The sequence below is a fragment of the Polypterus senegalus genome, chromosome 12 (genome assembly GCF_016835505.1).
Source record: "Polypterus senegalus isolate Bchr_013 chromosome 12, ASM1683550v1, whole genome shotgun sequence".
In the NCBI taxonomy this organism is placed as follows: domain Eukaryota; kingdom Metazoa; phylum Chordata; class Cladistia; order Polypteriformes; family Polypteridae; genus Polypterus; species Polypterus senegalus.
In genome coordinates, this window is record NC_053165.1 from 104,617,237 (window position 1) to 104,638,408 (window position 21,172).

Sequence of the window (21,172 nt, forward strand, 5' to 3'; positions counted from 1 at the left end):
ACCCTTCCACCTGCCATCACTATGACCCACGAGCAGCCTTAATTCTTTAAGGCCTGGATTAACAAGGTGTTAGAACCACTCTTTAACGTTTTATGCTCCTACATTCTTGATAATAGTTCCTGCAGTTTTTCTACCATACCTTCATCCTGACCTCTGTTGGATTGATAACTACACACTCTGCAGGCCACTGGAGTAAATGGAAGTCACTGTCATTATCGCAGAGCGAGCTTGAAATGATGCCTGTTTTATGATGTGCTGCAAGTATCCATTTGAAAAACAAGATCCTGTGGCCATAAAGGGATGCACATGGCGAGCAATAATGCTTTGCTACTATATGTTGGAGCATTCAAATGGCATTGAGTTAATATTTAGAAGCCTAAGACATGCCAAGAAAATAACCCCACCATACTACCAGCATCAGCCTTTATCACTGGCACAAGGCTAGACAGATCCATGGGTTCACTTTGTTTACTCCAAAGTATGACCCTACCATCTTCACATTGCAGTATAAATAAAGATTTCTCAGACCAAACAACATTATTCCAATCTTAAATTGCCCAGTTGTAATGATTACATTCTAATTGTGGCCTTATTTTCCTGTCTTAGCTGACATGAGTACAACATGGTGTACTCTTCTGCTGCTATACTCCATCCACTTCGAGATCTCACTTACTGCACATTCAGGAGGCCCTTCAATACATCAGTGCTATAAGGAACTATTATTTGAGAATTTCTGGCCTTTCTGTTAACTAGACAAGCCTGATCATTCTCAGTATCCCCTCTAGTTAAGCAGGTGTTTTCGTCTACTGAACAAACGCTGAGTGTAAACCCTAGAGACTGTAGTGTGTAGAAATCCCAGGAGGACGGCTGTTCCTGAGATACTGAAACCAACATGTCTTACACCAATAAACACACCACAGTCAACATTGCCTAAATCATGCATCTTATCAGACTAATTGTGTGGTCAAGCAAAGCTCTTGAACTTGTCTGCATGCTACATAAATAGATCTACAGTCACATGATTAACTGTTTGGAGGAGTACGGATATGTGTTATTTGTGTCAAGAACAGGTATACCTAAAAAGTGGACACTGAGTGTATTTTGATTGATTATTTCTCTAATACAGTAAGTTATTATCTGATCTTCATGTTATGCAGTAAGAGACTGCAAAAATATTTACAGTATATCTGGTTTTGCTGTTTATGACATGTTTTTTTTTTTTTTACTTTGTAACTGCACATTGCCACTGTGATTTTTTTTTTAGTGATTCTGTTATCTTTTTTCTGATGCAGGCTCCTTGATTCAGGTCCCAATGAGTGAAAAGGGAAAAATCACAAGAGGCCGTTTAGGGTCTCTTTCATTGAAGAAGGAGGGCGAGAGACAATGCTTTCTGTTCTCCAAACATTTGATCATATGCACTAGAGGATCTGGAGGAAAACTCCACCTAACTAAAGTAAATATATTATACGGTAGCCAACTTTGTTTACAAGCCAGTTATCAAAATAGTTATCCAGAGAGTAAATAAGTAACTGTTATTATTTTATTGATACTTTTTCCTGAGTTCATTCAGCTGTTGCAGAAAATCTCTACAGAGCACTAGGAAACTAGAACTAGACAATACAACCATTAACACTTTGACACTGAGGTACAAATATCTCGTATTATGACCATAATTCATAAGATTAACATTTAGGTATCTGATGATTCATTGTTAGGAAATACAATTGTTTCGTACAATAACTCCTATTAGACATAGTCCACAATTTTTCTGATGGAACTACTGTACTCTGCACCATAAAAAATGGTCTAATACATTAAAACATGGCTGGTTTCTTCCACCACAGCAGAGTACTGTGAAGTTCTTGTTGCCAGAATGTGTCTAGCTTTCCTAATGACAACATATCAGTACTTTAGCAAACTGAAGAAAATGTTGAAAAATGCCTGGGTCAAGAGGTCCTTGACTCACCACCATACTATTCAGGTATTGAAAACAAAAAACAAATGAAAAGAAGAAAAAGAAAGAAGTGTTCTTGGGTGGTCATGCTAATTATACATTCTGTATACTCTTTCTCACTAGAATGGGGTGATCTCCCTTATTGACTGCACTTTGGTAGAGGAACCAGAGGGAACAGACGATGAGGGTAAGACATGAGTAACATATGTTAAGGCTACAAAGTTTGCCTGTTTTTTCAATAAATTTCTGGTATTTATGATGATTGTACAGACTACTTTAGGTTAACTTGTTTAAAGGTAAATTATTAGTTATTTTGTACCATCTGGATACAAACCAGACATTGACATCAGTCTGTCAACTATGCATACTATTGCAAATGACCTTCTAAATACAAATGTAGAATTTCTGCTTCTTTTTCTTCTTCTTTCGGCTACTCCTGTTATGGGTTGCCACAGTGGATCATCTTTTTCCATATCTTCCTGTTCTCTGCATCTTGCTCTGTTACACCCATCGCCTGCATGTCCTCTCTCACCATATCCATAAACCTTCTCTTAGGCCTTCCTCTTTTCCTCTTGCCTGGCAGCGTTATCCTTAACATCCTCTTCCCAATATACCCAGCATCTCTCCTCTGCACATGTCCAAACCAACGCAATCTCACCTCTCTGACTTTGTCTCCTAACCGTCCAACCTGAGCTGACCCTTTAATGTACTCATTCAAGATCCTATCCATCCTCGCCACACCTAGTGCAAATCTTAGCATTTTTAACTCTGCCACCTCCAGCTCTGTCACCTACTTTCTGGTCAGTGCCACCGTCTTCAACCCATATAACATAGCTGGTCTCACTACCGTCCTGTAGACCTTCCCTTTCACTCCTGCTGATAACCTTCTGTCACAAATTAGTCCTGACACTCTTCTCCACCCATTCCACCCGCCTGCACTCTCTTTTTCACCTCTCTTCCACAATCGCCATTGCTCTGTATTATTGATCCCCAGTATTGAAATTCATTCATTTTCGCCAGCTCTACTTCCTGCATCCTCACCATTCCACTGACCTCCCTCTCATTTACACACATGTATTCTGTCTTGTTGCTACGGACCTTCATTCCTCTCCTCTCTAGAGCATATCTCCATCTCTCCAGGGTCTCCTCAACCTGCTCCCTACTATTACTACAGATTACAGTGTCATCAGCAAACATCATAGTCCACAGGGACTCCTGTCTAATCTCATCTGTCAGCCTGTTCATCACCATTGCAAATAAGAGAGGGCTCAGACATGATCCCTGTTGTAATCCCACCTCCATGTTGAATGCATCTGTAACTCCTACCGAAGACCTCAGCACTGTCACACTTCCCTCGTACATATCCTGTACAACTCTTACATACTTCTCTGCCACTCCTGACTTCCTCATACAATATCACAACTCCTCTCGTGACACCCTGTCATATGTTTTCTCCAGGGCCACAAAGACGCAGTGGAACTCCTTCTGGCCTTCTCTATACTTCTCTATCAACACCCTCAGAGCAAACTTTGCATCTGTGGTGAGCTTTCCTGGCATGAAACCATACTGCTGCTCACTAATCATCACCTCACTTCTTAACCTAGCTTCCACTACTCTTTCCCATAACTTCATGCTGTGGCTCATAAATTTCATCCCCCTGTAGTTACTATAGCTCTGCACATCCCCCTTATTCTTAAAAATCAGTACCAGTACCCTTCTTCTGCACTCCTCAGGTATTCTCTAACTTTTCAAGATTCAATTAAACAATCTGCTTAAAAACTCCATTGCCATCTCTCCTAAACACCTCCATGCTTCCATAGGCGTGTCATCTGGACCAGCGGCATTTCCATTCTTCATCCTCTTCATAGCTGTCCTTACTTCCTCCTTGCTAATCCATTGCACTTCCTGATTCGCTATGTCCACATCATCCAATCTTCTCTCTGACTGTCCCACTTCTTTGCCAATCTCTTCCTCTGTATACTCTCCTGTACTTCCAAATTCCACCACCAGGTTTCCTTTTCCTCCTTTCTCTGTTCAGATGGCTTGCCAAGCACCCTTCTTGCTGTCACCCTTACTACATCTGCTGTAGTTACCCAGCTATCTAGCAACTCTTCACTGCCACTCAGTGCCTGTCTTACCTCCTCCATGAACTCAACCTTGCAGTCTTCCTCTTTCATCTTGGCTTTGCCCTGACTCTCCTCCTCTTCTTCTTGATCTCCAACATCATCCTAGAGACCACCATCCTATGCTGCCTAACTACACTTTCCCCTGCCACCACTTTGCAGTCTTCAATCTCCTATAGACTGACCCTTTTTCACAGGATATAATCTATCTGTGTGCATCTTACTCCACTCTTGTACGTCACCCTATGTTGCCCCCTCTTCTTAAAATATGTATTCACCACAGCCATGTCCATCTTTTTTGCAAAATCCACTATCATCTGACCTTCGTCGTTCCTCTCCTTGACACAATACTTGCAATTCACCCCCTCATCTCCTCTGTTCCCTTCACCAAGATATCCATTGAAATCTACTCCAATCACCACTTTCTGTCCCTTGGGTACACTGTTCATCACTTCATCCAACTCACTTCAAAAATCTTCTTTCTCATCCATCGCACACCCAACTCGCGAGGTATATGCACTAACAACATTCATCATCACACCTTCAATTTCCAGCTTCATAATCATCACTCTGTCTGACACTCTTTTCACCTCCAAAACACTCTTGACATACTGTTCCTTCAGACTAACCACTACCCCATTTCTCCTCCCATCCCCACCATGATAGAACAATTTGAATCAACCTCCTAGCCTTACTCCCCTTCCATTTAGTCTCTTGTATGCACAATTTATTAATCTTCCTTCTCTCCATCAGCTCTCTCCCCTTACCAGTCATACTGCCAACATCCAAAGTTCCTACCCTCAGTTCCACTCTCTTTACCTTCCTTCTCTACTCCTGCCTCCGGGCACGTCTCTCCCCTCTTCTTCTCCTTCTTTGGCCAATAGTAGCACAATTTCTACAAGCACCCTGTTGGCTAACAGTACTGGTGGTGGTCGTTGTTAACCTAGGCCTCTACCGATCCGGTTTGAAAATTTGTATTGTTGTCCGCATATTGATCTGGGAAAATTTTACACTGGATGTCTTTCCTGATGTAACCCTCCCCATTTATCTGGGCTTAGGACCAGCAGAAAGAAACACACTGGTTTGTCCATCCCCTGTGACTGGGTTAAATTTAGCATTTCTATGAATTGCATTTATTCTACTACAAATAAACAAGACCTAAGGATATGAAGATAGCACCTGATCTGACTGCATTAGATACAAACATAGCATTTTGAAATGTAACAAGTTCAGTCTCCAATCATGCTAAGTTGTGAAATATAGATATGACTGGAGAACAGTATAAGACTGTAAAATTCCTATTTGTTAAGACGGCAGACAGATTTTGACACCAATAAAAGGTGACATGGTTTAAAGGGCAAAAAGTTGAAACATTTGTGTATTAAATTGTTTTTACATTTTGGGTGTCAATTATAATTTAAAAATGTGTTTTATATAATGTCATGTGATGTATATTATACATACATTTGCAGCAACAGGCAGTCTTTAAGTCTTTTTTTAAAGCACTCATAATGGCAATAATATAAAAATGACAATAAGCAGAGAAATTTAACATAAAGTAAGTTTAAATAAGGTTAAAGTCAGGTAGCAACATACAGGAGGAAAAAAACAGTTAATTAAGCTTTACACCTAAACTCCATATGTTCTGAATTGTATACTGTTTTTAGCAAAGACAGGTCAAGACATGGAACATCTTGATTTCAAAATCGTTGTCGAACCAAAAGATGCACAGTCTTTTACTGTCATCCTGGTAGCATCATCCCGCCAGGAAAAATCAGCTTGGACAAGTGACATCAGCCAAGTGAGTAAACCTAACTGCTGTGAATGAGTCTACAGTAACAGCCAGTTTTGCATCCAGCATAACTTTTGCTTTCTGCCTCTTCTTCAAGTGCATTGATAATATCCGGTGCAATGGTCTCATGATGAATGCCTTTGAAGAAAATTCAAAAGTGACCGTTCCACAAATGATAAAGTAAGTAACCTGAAAAGTTGGATGCTAATAATGCAAACATATTCACAGGTGAAGCAGAAAGAAAACAGAAAATGTTTGAAATGTCAATTTCAAATAATTGGCATGTGGTTTTGACACTTAACTATATTTTCCACATGCACAAAAAATAAAAAAAAACGCTTGACTGACTAGGACAGCACTCAGTGACCATTCCCCATCATCATTCATGGATCCAGGATCCTAAGTTTGACTCTCACACCCTAGCATTTCCTCTGTGGAACTGCCCATTCTCCATCTGTTTGCATAGATCTTCCTTCCGGTACTCCAGTTTTCCTCCAACATCCCCAAACATGTACTTGTTTGGTTCAAAAGCAATTTTAAATTGGATCCATGTGAGTGTCAATATTGGATGGAGAAAAGGTGTGCATGCGTGAACCCTGTGCCCAATTCAGAGTTGGTCGCTGCCTTACAATAAATGCTGCTGGATAGTCTCTGGTCACCCACAACCCTGATTTGAATTAAACGGCTTTCAGAGTTTTATCTTTATGTTATGTTACTTGAGTGCCTGATTCCCTCAAGAACATGGGCCTCTAAAAACATGGTTCTCTTTACCATCATTTCTATCCAGGTCTGACACTAGTCTGTACTGTGATGACGTGGACATCCGGTTCAGCAAAATGATGAATTCCTGCAAGGTCTTGCAGATTCGCTATGCAAGTGTGGAGCGTCTACTCGAGAGACTGACAGACTTAAGGTTTCTCAGCATTGATTTTCTGAATACGTTTCTGCACTCATACCGTGTGTTCACCACTGCAGATGTGGTTCTGGACAAGCTCATTACCATTTATAAGAAGCCTATCAGTGCCATACCAGCTAGGTAAGTTCTTCCTGTTGTCCTGCATAGTGCTCTCCAATTTTCTTCTTTGAATTCCAGCATATTTTACGAAATATATTGAACTCAGCCACAAAACTAGATGGCAACCATCAAGATAATGCACTCCACCACAGGGGGCCTTTCATTCAATTCAGACTATTAATACACTTCAAGCATGCATGTCTCCAAAGAGGGTCTTTCATTCAGTTTAGAGTTTCAATAGAGTTCAAGTGGCCTTAATCCAGATGAGAATTTTTTGCATATTATCAAGGAATGTATATTCAAATGAGATTCAGTTAAATTAACCCTTGTTCATATAAGGTTTTAAAATGGTTTATAAAAAAGATTCTTACCAGAGTTCAGGTGACCTCAATCTGAATAAGATAAGATTTTAGTCTTGTCCAAGTGCTTTGTATATTCAGGTCTGTTATTTTTAATTCACCTTGCATCACCTAGATTGAAACTAAGCAGCACTTTCTTTAGTCTAGCTCTGTTTAATTTGTCTTGGCATAATTAGATCCATAAAACTTGTTTTAGTCCAAATCACATTACTAACAACCAGGTAAACTTCTTATGCCAAAACTTTCATTACCAAACAGGAGATAAAGGATGATCAGAAAGGGAGAAAACAACATAAAACAACATAATCCCTTGCTTTAGTCATATTCCAGAAGTCTAGAAGCTAGTCAATGTTCCCATACACTTCGCTGACTTTCTGTATTTTTCCCATTTGACTTGTCTCCTACTATATAATTCTTGGTCTGTCTTCTGTTTCAAGTTTGTTCTGTGGGAACTTCTGGAATCAAAGGGTCACCACCTTACAATTCATTTGGTCAAAAGAGTGCCATCTGACAACTCTTTGGAATGTAGACATTCTTACTCTTAAATACAAACAAGTTACTGTTGCCTAACTCCAAACTCTTGACAATTACCAAGATGCACCACTTCCAGACCAAACTTGTTATTTCATCTACTTTCTGAATTCTGGTCACACCCTCGTATAATATATGTCACATCAAGTTATGTATACCTTGTAAAACTTTTCATGCCAGCCCTAGTGCTCACTGTCTACACTGCATAAAAATTTCAGTCTTCAGTGACTTGCAATATAGTCAAATATTCTTCATCAGGTGAACATTTTGCTCTCAATAACAAACACTATTTATCCAAAGGAGGTTCTTTATTGCTTGATCTTGATTCAGGTATGCCTTTTTTGTTTTATATCATGTATTAATTCAACTCATACAGGTTTATTACCTCTTAGTCCAGGACAAATACCTAATATTCAGATAAGATTTTTCTTTCCAGCTAAGGTAACACAGTATAAGTTAGATTAAGCAATACATTAATTGTGGCCACAATTTTAGTTTTCTGTCAAATTTAATCTACCAAAAGGATAAATCCAGGAATTGTATCCCTGGATATATTCCATTATTATCCAAGTAGCCGACATTCAGGTGGGTATTTTGTGCAACTTAGTTTTATATGAGATGTTTCTTAGATTTTTTTTTTTGTCTACAGATTAAAAAATACCAAACATATACCTTAACAACAGAGTTTGATCAAGAGGCATCACATGTCTGTCTATCTTCAGTTTGTTGTTCTAAGTGGTGGAATGTTACTTATAACAGTCTAATTCATTCTACCTCCACTTTAAATCCTCCTACACAACATGCCATCTAACAGGAGTGAAAGAACAGGTTAGCAAAATGAGTTGCTTCTACAGTACGTTCTCTTCACAATTTTGGGTAATGTCAGCTGGTAGAAATGCTAAGGTTACTGCAGAAAAGACAATTCATAAACAAACCCAAATCAAGCAAGAAGAGACATACGCCATTACAGAGGATCATTTGGCTTCCTGTCACTTGACCGTGTGCTCCATGAGGCTGGCCTGCAGCTGTCTAGCATCACTATGGAAACCAACCACTCTGCGGCAGGACCCCACCCCTTCTTCTGCTCCTCAGCTCTGCAGAGAATCGAGGCAATTAAATATTTATGAAAACACTCTACATTGAGGTTGCTTCCTGATTTTAACCTCAGAAGAGGATTACATAAAGAAAATGAACTGAACCATTGGCAGCTGTCTGTGTCTTTTGACCTTCTTTCCATTTGCAACATCATCTAAGCAATATCCGACATCTCCATTATGGGAGGTAGTGATGGGGAAGCAGTAAGAATAGCTGCTTATTGACCTGTACTCTAAAGGGTGCAAGAGTATGCTCATTTCACTTGACGTAAAGCCCCAGGCTGGCAGTCAGTGGTACTCTTTAAATGTTGGAACAAGGAGCGCAAATGATTAAGGATTAGCTGACTCCAAAGGATTTCACTTTCCTCCTCAAATTATGCTTATCAGCTGAAAAGGTTGTAGAGTCGCCAATAAAACGAGCACCTCAATTACAGTTTAATGGCTCAGACATGCCCTCTGACCCGCATATCCCCTTTATTTTAGAGGCTGAATGGTATCCCTATCTCTTAAGACTGGTTTTCTTTATATGCACTTGTTTTATTTATTTATTTATTTATTTACTTATTTTTGACTAGATGATGCAGGACAATAATAGACTAATGTTTCCTGTGAAATCTGTATCTTGCTGCTACAGACTTCTCTGGCAGAACATTAAATAAAGCGTAGTTGTTAGATCATTGTGTGCTGAAAAAAAGTGTCTTGAAAATGAATTTAAGTATTAGACTATAACTTTTTTTTTGCTTGGGTTGATAGTCAGACAACTAAATAATATTTGGTAACCCACTGTCTTACTTGATAACATTTTTAGCTTAAGTTGAACCAACTGTAGACAGTTACCGAGGAAGTCTAGGAAGTAATGAACTGTTGATAAGCATTTCTACTGGAAGACAATAGAATTCCATGACCTTCTGCTTTTTCACTTCGACCTATCAATCCCCTTTCTATTAAGCTGCTCAGTGTGTCTGCTTGTCTTGCAAAGCATCTTATTTTTACACTACAGCTGGTAAATTGGGTTTTTAATACCTCTGTTTCTGCCTGCTATTTTTCAGGTCTTTGGAGCTTTTTTTTGCAAGTAGTCAAAACAATAAGCTTCTGTATGGTGAGCCACCAAAGTCACCCAGAGCTAGCAGAAAATTTTCCTCACCTCCACCTTTGTCCATCACCAAATCTTCATCACCCAATCGCCGCAGAAAGCTATCTTTGAATATCCCCATTATAACAGGGGGAAAAGCCCTAGATCTGGCCGCCTTGAGTTGTTCTTCTAATGGCTATGCAAGCATGTACACATCCATGTCCCCCTTCAGCAAGACCAGTCTGGACATCAACAAGTTGTATGTGTCAAGCTCCATCTCCAACAAAATCCAAGATGAATCAGACGGGAAAGGGGAAAAACCAGAAGATCCATCACCAAGCAAACCAGGTAAGACTTTGTAATTAGTTTGTTTCCGGTTGTAAATCTTCATTAGGAACATAATTATTAACCTCTATTCATTCAGGTTTAAAGTCCCAATGACTCTTTAAAATACAGTATGTTCACTTTGTGGGTTACCTATGTTACCTATGTAAAGTTATTTCCATTATATAGCTCTGTTTTAATGTTAAATGATGTGTTAAAAACTGTGTCTCTATATAACTCTGTCAAACTGCATCATCATCAGTCAGCAGGGCAAATAGTTTAACCAGATTCATAAATGAAAGGAGACAAATTCAGCACACCAAGCACATCTGTATTTTTAATAGCTAATTTGTCCTTATATGTCATCCAAGAACTTCTGGTCAATGTTTTTTTTTTCGAAAATATGACTCATTAGTATTTTCCAGATCCACACAATCATTTTGTATTTGGAAAAGTTTCCTAGCTTCTGGCTTAAATTTACTTTCAATAATGTTCCAACATTGCCCTAGTTTATGTGATTCACACTTACCTAAAAGAATGGTGTTGAAGAGATTTTATCAATATCTTTGACAACTTTGAAGACCCAACTCAGGTCCCTATGCAGCCTTCTATGCTCGAGGCTAAAGAGGTTTAAAGTCGGACATGCCCTTTCCTCTCACTACAGCATTATGGAGTCTGACTATAACTTGTCTTGATTTGTATTCAAGTTTATATAATACAAGGTAATATTTTATTTTCCTCTTTAATTGATTCTGTACATTGTCTAGACAAAGGGAATATTGTATTAAAAAGACCACTAAATCATTTTCAAAGGTTGCTTTCTGTAGTTAACATGACCTATCATGAATTTATAATTAGCATTCCTTTTGCCTACATGTAGCACTTTCACTTGTCTACATTTTTCATGTGTTCATCCATGTTTGAAAACTGATTTTTTTTTTGCTGCCTCTTTGGTGTTTACTATGCATTCAATTTTGGTGTAGTTTGAAATTTTACAAATTTACTAACTAATGTAAAGTGCATGCCATTAGTAAAATTAGTAAGAGTACCAGTCCAATAGCAAATCGCCGAGGATGTCCGTCATTACCCAACTTGTGTCCCTGCCCAATTTTTATCACACACTTTAACCACACATGTGCAGGCAATAAACTACATATCTGTTCTATATAGTGGATGTGTATTATTTTGTCAGATTACATAATATTACATCTTATTTTGGAATTGCATTAAGGTTGACCTTGTCTTCACTAGCAACTAAATCTTTTGCGGTTTACTTTGAAAACCGAACATTTTGAATTTTACAACGCCATCAAAGAAAATACTTGATAAGAGGAATTTAACCTTTGTATAAGCAAGAAGACATTAAATCAACTCTGTTGTGTGTCTGTGAACTAGATACCCTAATGTATAAGCAGCTACACCTTGGTTGCATGCATGTTCCAAATTGAGCATGGGATGCAGATCAGGCAGCTACAGAGTCCAATTATGAATACGTCTCATGTGGAGCATTCTCTGTATTTTTTTTTGCTGGCCAATTTGCCAATAAGGAGTGCAATGCTTAGCCGTGGCTCTCATAAATTAAGTGGCATCTAGACCTGTATTCTTGGGAGGATTTAAACGTACAATACATGGTTTCTATTTGACACCGCTTACCCTTTGAGATTTTAATGAAAATTCAATTCCATTATACTAATTGATGCAGTAGCACTTTTTTTGTTTACCACTTTACGGCTTCTTATTTTTTAAAAAGTGAAGCTACAATCACTGAAATCAGTGCCATTCTTGCTCAATAATTAAGTGACAACAGACCTAAATTCCACTCCTCTCACCACCCATTCTACAAAGAATTATTGGTCTGGTTTAACGTTTAGTAACTACATCATGATACTGTAAATGCATGCAAGATTTTAGGTTACAAATGTTTAAGCGTGCCTGTAATTTCAGGTGTCAACTGAGCTAAAATAATAAGTAGAAGTTATCGTGGTATTAACCCTCGACTTACTCAAATTTGTTACCAGATTAGTCTACTCTTGCACTTTAAGATTAACACACACACACATACATATACACATACACACACCCTAACCACAAAAGTGCCGTATAAATGACTCCCAAGCACTTTAAGTAAGATTTACTTATCTTTGGCATGAACAACATACAATGTCATAGATATATCTCAGACCTAAATATTACTTTGCTCTTCAAGAATATATTAAAGCATACAAAGGCTCAACATCCTTGGCTCTAGGCCATTTATCAGCCAGTGATGTCTTACTTTACGCTCTGTTCACTATTTGACTCAGCTCTACATCCTCAGCCTGACAAACCTCGCAGTTCAGATCACATGGCACTTCTTTACTGTTCCAGATGGTCTAAATATTTACCTTATTACTTCAATCACTCTAAATATAAAGGCAAAGCATAGAAAATTAAGAGAAACTTGGTGTTTATTAAAGAACAATAAAACCAGTATAGGAAACCATAAAAGAAAATGTAGATAGCAAAGTCTGGATACATATATATATATATATACACAGTATAAACATTTACCCGTGGAAGTGTGTGTGTCTGTCCGGCCCGGAATGGAGAGGTGGAGTCAGGGTAAAGGCTTCACCTCTGAGGAAGTAGAAAACTCACTTAGCCTCTAAAAACACAAGCAGGGCCAGCACGTCAGCAAAACAAATCCTTTGAAGAAAGACAGACGTTTAGCCGCTAACATCGACAAAACGGTATCCCTTTTACTTTTCCTCCGGCATCAAATGCACAAACGAGTTGAACACAACTCGGCAAAACACAGTCGGCAAAACAAATCTTCCTAGGAGAGAGATACCCAGAATAGTTCCTTTCAATTACCTGACATCTCTACATTTCAGTGTTTTTTCTGATGATTTCAATAGTTTCTAGGACCCTGGACTTTTTACAACTAATGTATATATATATATATATATATATATATATATATATATATATATATATATATATATATATATATATTGTCAGGGATGCCAGATGCAACGACCCAGCCGGGACGCCTTGAGGGACAGGAAGAGGGTCAATGCCCACCCTGGATTACGTGGGGGCTGCCTTCCTGGTTGCTTTGGGGGCCACGGGTAGAGGGCTTGGAAGCCCAACCCTGTAGGGACCCGTGATCACCGCCAGGGGGTGCCCCAATGCCTTGAGGACCCTGGACCTCAGCACTTCCGCCACACCAGGAAGTGCTGGGGGGAAGAAGAGAAGGGACACTCGGAGAGCTTCCGGGAGAACAGCCGGCATTTCCGCCACACTGGGGCGTGTCCAGGGAGGAATGCCGGGACACATCTGGAGCTCATCCGGGATGATATAAAAGGGGCTGTCTCCCATCATTCGAGGCTGGAGTCGGGTGGAGGCAGGACAAGGCAGGAGAAGAGAGAGTGGAGGCGGCCTGAAGAGAAGGCTTTGTGTGGCCAGGACTGTGTTGGGGTTTGTGTGGACTGGAAACTTGTATATAATAGTTGTAAATAAACGTGTGGTGGTGGATTACAACATGTCTGCCTGTCTGTGTCCAGGCCGTGTTCACAATATATGAATATATAGTGAATATATATATTTTTATTTTTAATAATTTTGCAAAAACCTCAAGTAAACTTTTTTCACATTGTCATTATGGGGTGTTGTGTGTAGAATTCTGAGAAAAAAAATGAATTTAATCCATTTTGGAATAAGGCTGTAACATAACAAAATGTGGAAAAAGTGATGTGCTGTGAATACTTTCCAGATGCACTGTGTATATATATATGTATATATATATATATATATCATGTATATGTATATACTGTATATATATATATATAGTTATATATATATATATTTATATATATATATATATATATATATATATATAGAGAGAGAGAGAGAGAGAGAGAGAGAGTCTTTAGAAAAAGCTTACAAAGAATTAGAGATGTCAAAGATGAATGTCCCTGGGTTGCTTTTGATCCTGTAATTGATATTGTTCATGAGATGCTTTAGCTGATGATCAGATGAAGATGGTCGCACATCTTTTTGTCCTTTGATGTTGCTGTCACATAGAACATGTGATGTTATACACATTTGATTGGCTGGTTGTCAATATTATGGATGTCCTCAGTCATGCTCTTTGATCGGTTTAAGTATGTCTGCTTCCCTTCCTTTCCCAAGCTGTAAACCAATTTGCCAATTCCTAGTTCCAGGCGCCCATCTGTTTGCAGGTTATAAAGTAATCAATACAGCCCGAGGCATTATCCTGGTCTTCTGCTTTGTTTGCACAGATGTTTAAAAAGTGAGATACAATTCAGGAAGAGGAGATGCTTTAATGTTAATTACCTACTTAAGTGTTAAATTCATCCTGTCCATCCGAGCAAAACATTTGTTTTAAGGTGATACAATTCAGAAAGAGAAGACAATATCATGTTTACTGTCCTTGTAAAATTAAGTTTATCTTTGTATGTGAGAGAGAAAAATAAATATAAAATTTAAAATCCACCACATACAGTGGCCTTTGTTAATTTTGCCAGTGGAGTAGTGATAGTGAGCTGATAGATTGAATGGTGGTTTACTTCAGTCTTCAGCTCTGAATGAATCTTTAGGTATTTTTTTATTTCAGATAAATGTACATTAAAATCATTTGACAAAGGATCCATTGTCTTTGTTTACTTTTCTGCTTCATTTTAATGTATTTGATTGTTAATGTTAGCAGTTAGCAGAACAAACAATGCATTCTACCCAGTGGTCACCAATTGTAAGCGCATCATCAGGTGAGTGCTTTTACAAAAATAATATATCAGCACAATCTTAAACAAAAACTTCAGATGAAATAGTTGGTACTACCCAGTTTTACTGAATACAGACTGATAGCCAAAGCAAACTGACAAAAAGACTGAATTCCATTACTGGCCACCATAGATGTAGTTGAGGGCCAATGCTGCAAAATTTCAGGATAATCAAATACTATATTATTCAATATGTTTATTCTTTTACTGACAATTGTTATACATAATCTGGGTTGAATTGGTAAGTGAAGTAAATTTTCCCATTTTCTATATCACAGGGAAGAGTACATTTTAAAACTTGCCTTTACTGCAGTAGAATATTTTTTGCAGCTACTTAAAGGCAATTGATTAGAAAGGATCATTTTAGCAAGGCTCAACATCAGCAGTCGCCAGTTTGCCATGGGTAACCAGGCTGGGGTAATTGGTAACCAATTCTTAGCCTTTTGGCAACCACGTTAATGATACAGAACTGACCAGTTTTTTTTTTTTTTTTTAGTTTTTTTTTATTTTATTTTAATTAATTTTATTACAATCCATACAAAACAATCAAGTTTTTACAAAAAGAAGAATTGAGTTAAGAACAGATCAGTTTTAACTCATTGCACAGATCGGCATATAAATTGCCAATTGCTAGCTGGTTTTATGATTAAAGTAAAGTGTAAGTAGTGCAAATGCATACTGCACTTTATGGCTTTACTTCTTGTGGGTAAAGCAAATTAAAAAATAGTGTTAAGACCAGGCGCTGTGGAAGAGTGCGTGAAGCGGTTTTGTACATAACAAGAATATTAAAAGTCTTATTTAGCTCTACTGTGACTGGAGCAACCCAAGTACGAATCGATCTGGGAGAAAAAAGTAGAAGGCTGAAAAATCCCACAGAACCTCCTGCCACTACAGTACGTCTGCCGTGAGGAAGACCTTTAAAGCAATGGTTCTTAAATGGAGTAAACTTCCAGGGAGCCACAAGATGACTGAAAATAATTATAATATAGCTGCAAAATAATTAAATTACTAAAAGTCAAGCTCTAGCAGGGGTGTCAAACTTAAGGCCTGTGGGCTTTTTAAACCAGCCTGCTTCGTCAATATTCAAAACATGTTACATAATTTTCTTAAAGCCCCTCTTTAAAGTCTGCTTCATATAGACTTTATTTGTACATAGCTTTGTTGGATTACATTTGCACCTAGCATTAAAATGTCTCCATTGTCCGCATCATGTCACACATATACACAGCAATATGGTGTTTAGTAGCCATTTGTGTTTATCTGCATAACACAATGCATTGCATTGCACAGTGTCTTAAAGAATGTCTGTGCTTTAAAAATTTGACAGTCTCATGAAGAAAATGGCAGGTTGACTAAAGCCACTCTACTCACATTTTAAAGCTGCACATGGTTGGACACCCATCCACAGCTTAGATGACGGCTACAGCGCTACATAATGGTTTTCTATTTTCTCCTGACTTGATTGTTGTATGTACAGAGAAAATACATTTGTATTTCCTCTGGTGTTAACTGTGGCTGCTGCTGATGGAAACACCCCAGTGCTGAATCCAGAGAATAACAAAGTAGCTTCTGTAATTAAGTTAGGGAAAAAAAATGTTTTCAGTGACTAATTCTTCATTTTAATAATCACTTTGATTTTTTAATTTTCAGAAATACTCAATGATTTATTACCTAATTTAAAAAGTAATACTTATGCCCAGTAAGTACTGAGCAGCTTTGCTATCAAAAATATCTTTAGTTTTAAATTTTTTGGTAATTACATTATTTATCCCTAAAAAATGTCTACTGGTTTTATTTCATGATTAAGAAATTCTGGCAGTAGTAAAATAACATAAACAACTTTGTCTTTCTATTATTGACGGAAATCCTGGGACAGGAATTTCTCTGAGATAATTTCAACTCCCACGAGAGATAATTTCAGGTTCCACGAGACGAGCCCTTTTGCCAAGAGATTTTGACAAGTCCTGCCCTCCTCTCAAACATTTACAACCACGCCCACCGTAAACTCCCTTTTCATTCATTTGAATGCTATTGCCAGACACACTCTCAGCTCCAAGCAGGGTCAGGAATAAAAGACAAAGAGTAGAAGACAAAGTAGAACATTGTAAAGAGGTTAGTAAATGCTAATAAATGGAGAGTGAAATAACGGAACAGCAAAAAGAGATCGAATTCATGGACATGGGTGATATGACAGAAGTATGTAGTTATTGATTGGCTTTAAAGTTTAAGTTGGAGACTTGTAGATCGTCTAAATCATGTTGGTGTCAGGAAAAAGTAGTGTTTCTTCCCAATGAAGAGGCGTATCCGCTCACGGTCCACTCACTTTTCATTTGTTTGAATGCTATTGCTAGATGCAGTTCCTGCGCTCTCAGCTCCAAGCAGGGTCGGAAATAAAAGACAAAGAGTATAAAACAAAGTAGAACTTCGTAAAGAGGTTCAAAAACGTTGGCACAATACACATGCAGAGCAGGTTAGAGATTATTTAAAATACTAAAATTCAAAAGTCTCAAAAAACTGATAGCAAACATCACATTAGCACTAACAAACGGAAATTATTACTCTGTAAAATAACAGAACAGCGAAAAGAGATCAAATATATGGACATAGGTTATAAGACAGAAGTGTGTAGTTATTGTTTGGCTTTAAACTTTAAGTCGGAGACTTGTAGATCATCTAATTCATGTTGCCATCAGGGAAAAGTAGTGTTTCTTCCCAATGAGGAGGCCTATCCGCAAGAATTAGATTTGTTGTTTCGTGAAAGTGAAATCTACATACGCAAGCGGCAGTGATGCAAAGTGGCTGGTGCATAGCATAAGCTGGGGGTTAGCAAGAGAAACAAGCAGGGGGCAAAGCCCCCTAGTATTATTTAATAAAAAACAATTGGATGTTTTAAAAATGGCATATTAATTGAGTATTACACTTTAAAAAACACAGGTACTTCATCAACACTAACAGCAAATATGTTTTTGTTAAAACATAAGTTCAAAAACAAGCACCTTTATCAAGACTGCAGCAAAAGTACTAGAGATTAAATATCATGGCCTGTGTAGGGGGACCCTGACATATTCTGATGGTACACTGGGGGACTTTGGAGGAATAAATGATGAAAAAAGTTAGCCATGATGGAACCAAAGTGAAAATGTATGGCACTACATATTTGATAGGGCATTATGATTACATCACTCAGGAGAATATGCTGACTTCAACAACTTTCATTACATATATGTAAAACAGCATTCTTTTGACACATTTATTACTTATTTTTGGTACATTTTTTAAAGTACTGCAATATTAATAAAATTAATTAAACACCATAAAATATATTTTACTAGTAATAATTATCTTTCTTTTGTTTCAATAAAAGATATAAGGATGGATGTTTTAGAAACAAAGGAACAAGTAAGGGAAATGCTCCTGAACATTTTAGAAAATATATAATATACTGTATATTAATTTTCTGATCCCTCTTATCCAATGCCATGGTCTTAGAATGTTAAAGACTACTCCAGCAGCTTTGTGCCCACTCTTTACAGGGCATCGGTCCATAGCAGGGAAGACTCACATATATATTTTATACCTGTATATTCTTTAATTTATAACATCTTATAAACCAAGATATACTGTATGCCAAATTATAAACCAAAACCTAGTGTTCAACGCAAAGCAAAATGTGTTAACATTTACAACATTTATGACAAGTCTATCACAATTACAGATTCTTCCAGAACATGCCTGCACTGATATGCCACAAAGGTTCTATGACATAACTAAGTGACTTTAAATCTGTGAAACCATATTGCTATAATAAATCACAATAGGTGAGAATAGTGCTTTGGTTTTTGAATGAAATCTAAACTTCATTTTTGTGTTGTGACAGAACAAGTTTGGTGAGACAGGATCATTAGGGCCTAGTGAGGGTAGTAAAATTATATACTAGTCATATAAAATCAATAAAGTATCTCCTCAAAACGTTCTGTGTATTCCAGGGCTATAGCTCGTTGCTGAAGCCTCCTAGGCAGGAAAATCGAAACAGAGAACCTCCTCGACCCTGTTGCCACATATTCATAATTTACTTTTACAGCAACTCATAATCTCACCTCACACTTGACGTAGCAAGGCCGGAGCTTTCTAGACTATGGCAACAATTGTATGAGTAACAAAACAACTTTTTCTATGTTTCACAGAAACAGCTGTGAGAGAACAGTGTGACAACAACCAATCCCAAAATGAAGTAGCAGACGCTGAGACATCACCTACAAAGTCTCCTACAACTCCCAAGAATGTTAAAAGCAAGAATTCTTCAGGTACAGTGTGAAATATAGAAGAATATAGTACAAAATACTGTATGTAATATTTTATAATATAGTACAAAAGATAATTTCCTACCAACCCCAAATGTGTTAAATTGCAATTAAAAAGCTTTGAATTGGCCCTAGCAGTTATACTCCAAGTACTCTGTGCCACAGCCAATCAAAACACAGCATGAGTAGGTGGTAGCACAACTTGTGGCATAGCAACCATCCCCCGGCTTAGTAACCGCCTCCAGAAAGAGGTTGTGTGGGATGTCAAAAGAGAGCAAAGGGCTGGTTTCGATATTGTGAAAAGAAAGAAAGAAAGAAAGAAAGAAAGAAAGAAAGAAAGAAAGAAAGAAAGGTGCACCTCTCTATCTGGAATCAGTTGTGGTTTGCTGCCCTCTTCTGTCCATTAAACACAAAGCAGCATTTCCCTGAAATGGACAACCTGATGCATGTAATAATTTGGTCTCTTTTCTGCAAAGTGGGCAAAAACTTGTTCTCCAGGATCCTAAATAGATTATTCTTAATGTTGGTACGTAAAATGGATTGCACTACCAAACTTAAAATCTGGTCAGTGTCTCAAAAGGAATCACCATCGCAAATAGTGTTTATTGCCGTTAGTTTCCTTTCGCACAGCTGATTTTCTCCATCTTCTCAAGCCGTGTGTTTCCTTTTCTGCAGACTTCTCATTGTTCTCCTATAACAACGGTGTGGTAGTGACATCCTGCCGGGAGCTTGACAACAACCGCAGCGCGTTGTCTGCCGCCTCCGCTTTCGCCATAGCAACAGCCGGGGCCAATGAAGGCACGCCCACCAAGGAAAAGTACCGAAGGATGTCCCTAGCGAGCACAGGTGAGTGTGTCCCTGGGGCTATTCGCAAATGTATTACTTTGGGAGATATTAAAGTTCCTGCTCTTTTGTTGGTTCTACTGCAATCAATGGCTCAAATCCCTACAGGGTTTCCCACTGACCAGAGAAACGGTGACAAAGAATTTGTAATCAGACGTGCAGCAACGAATAGAGTCCTGAATGTTTTGAGGCACTGGGTCTCTAAGCACGCACAGGTAGGAGTGTTTACCAACTAACTTGATTGAAAGTGTCCTTCCTCTCAGTGGGAGTACTGAAATGCAATTTTTATGTCTTTGAAGCTTCATGTTTTACAGCCAACGTTGAAACTTGTAACAAGTGGTGCCCCAAAATCTTCTTACTAACAATAAAGTTCATATTGGAATTTTATTATTCTTTCATTCCTGGCAATTTTTTGTCCCATTTTATTTTTTTAACTTATTATTTATTTTTGCTTAATGTCCTTTGCTCTTTGGGGGAACATAAAACTTCATCTTACCTGTTTTCAGGAATTAATGTTAAGTTTACTATTCCAAGGACCAGGGCTGTATTACCAATTCCCATTTTAGCACTTCCTTGGAAATTTTTTATATATAGTTTTAACCCACAACAAACCTTAGCTTATGGTAACCTACGGGGTTAAGAAAAATGTACCTTCTAAACACATCATTGTCAAAAATATGTATTTTTTTTTAAATTGCCTGTGCTGCAAGCCAATGATGCGTTCCATTGCAGGACTTTGATGCTAACAGTGATCTGAAGGAGAAGGTAATCAGTTTTTTGGAAGAGGTCATTCATGACCCTGAGCTACTCACTCAAGAGCGTAAAGCTGCTGCTAACATCATTAGGTGAGTGATAGGGGGTTAGGATGTCACATATGATGAATTATATATTATAGAGCGCTCTTTAGCTCTATCTATCTATCTATCTATCTATCTATCTATCTATCTATCTATCTATCTATCTATCTATCTATCTATCTA

The 21,172-nt window shown here is 38.0% G+C and overlaps 1 protein-coding gene across 1 annotated transcript in view; it reads left to right on the top strand.

The window, feature by feature from the left end:
• rasgrf1 (Ras protein specific guanine nucleotide releasing factor 1) overlaps positions 1-21,172 on the top strand; it is a 146,188-nt gene that overhangs the window by 95,234 nt on the left and 29,782 nt on the right. The window contains exons 10-19 of the mRNA XM_039773101.1: positions 1,293-1,453; positions 2,078-2,141; positions 5,745-5,878; positions 5,967-6,049; positions 6,657-6,905; positions 9,918-10,288; positions 19,233-19,352; positions 20,025-20,195; positions 20,301-20,407; positions 20,925-21,037. Coding sequence (XP_039629035.1) covers positions 1,293-1,453; positions 2,078-2,141; positions 5,745-5,878; positions 5,967-6,049; positions 6,657-6,905; positions 9,918-10,288; positions 19,233-19,352; positions 20,025-20,195; positions 20,301-20,407; positions 20,925-21,037 — 1,573 coding nt within the window. The remainder of the gene's footprint in view (positions 1-1,292; positions 1,454-2,077; positions 2,142-5,744; positions 5,879-5,966; positions 6,050-6,656; positions 6,906-9,917; positions 10,289-19,232; positions 19,353-20,024; positions 20,196-20,300; positions 20,408-20,924; positions 21,038-21,172) is intronic.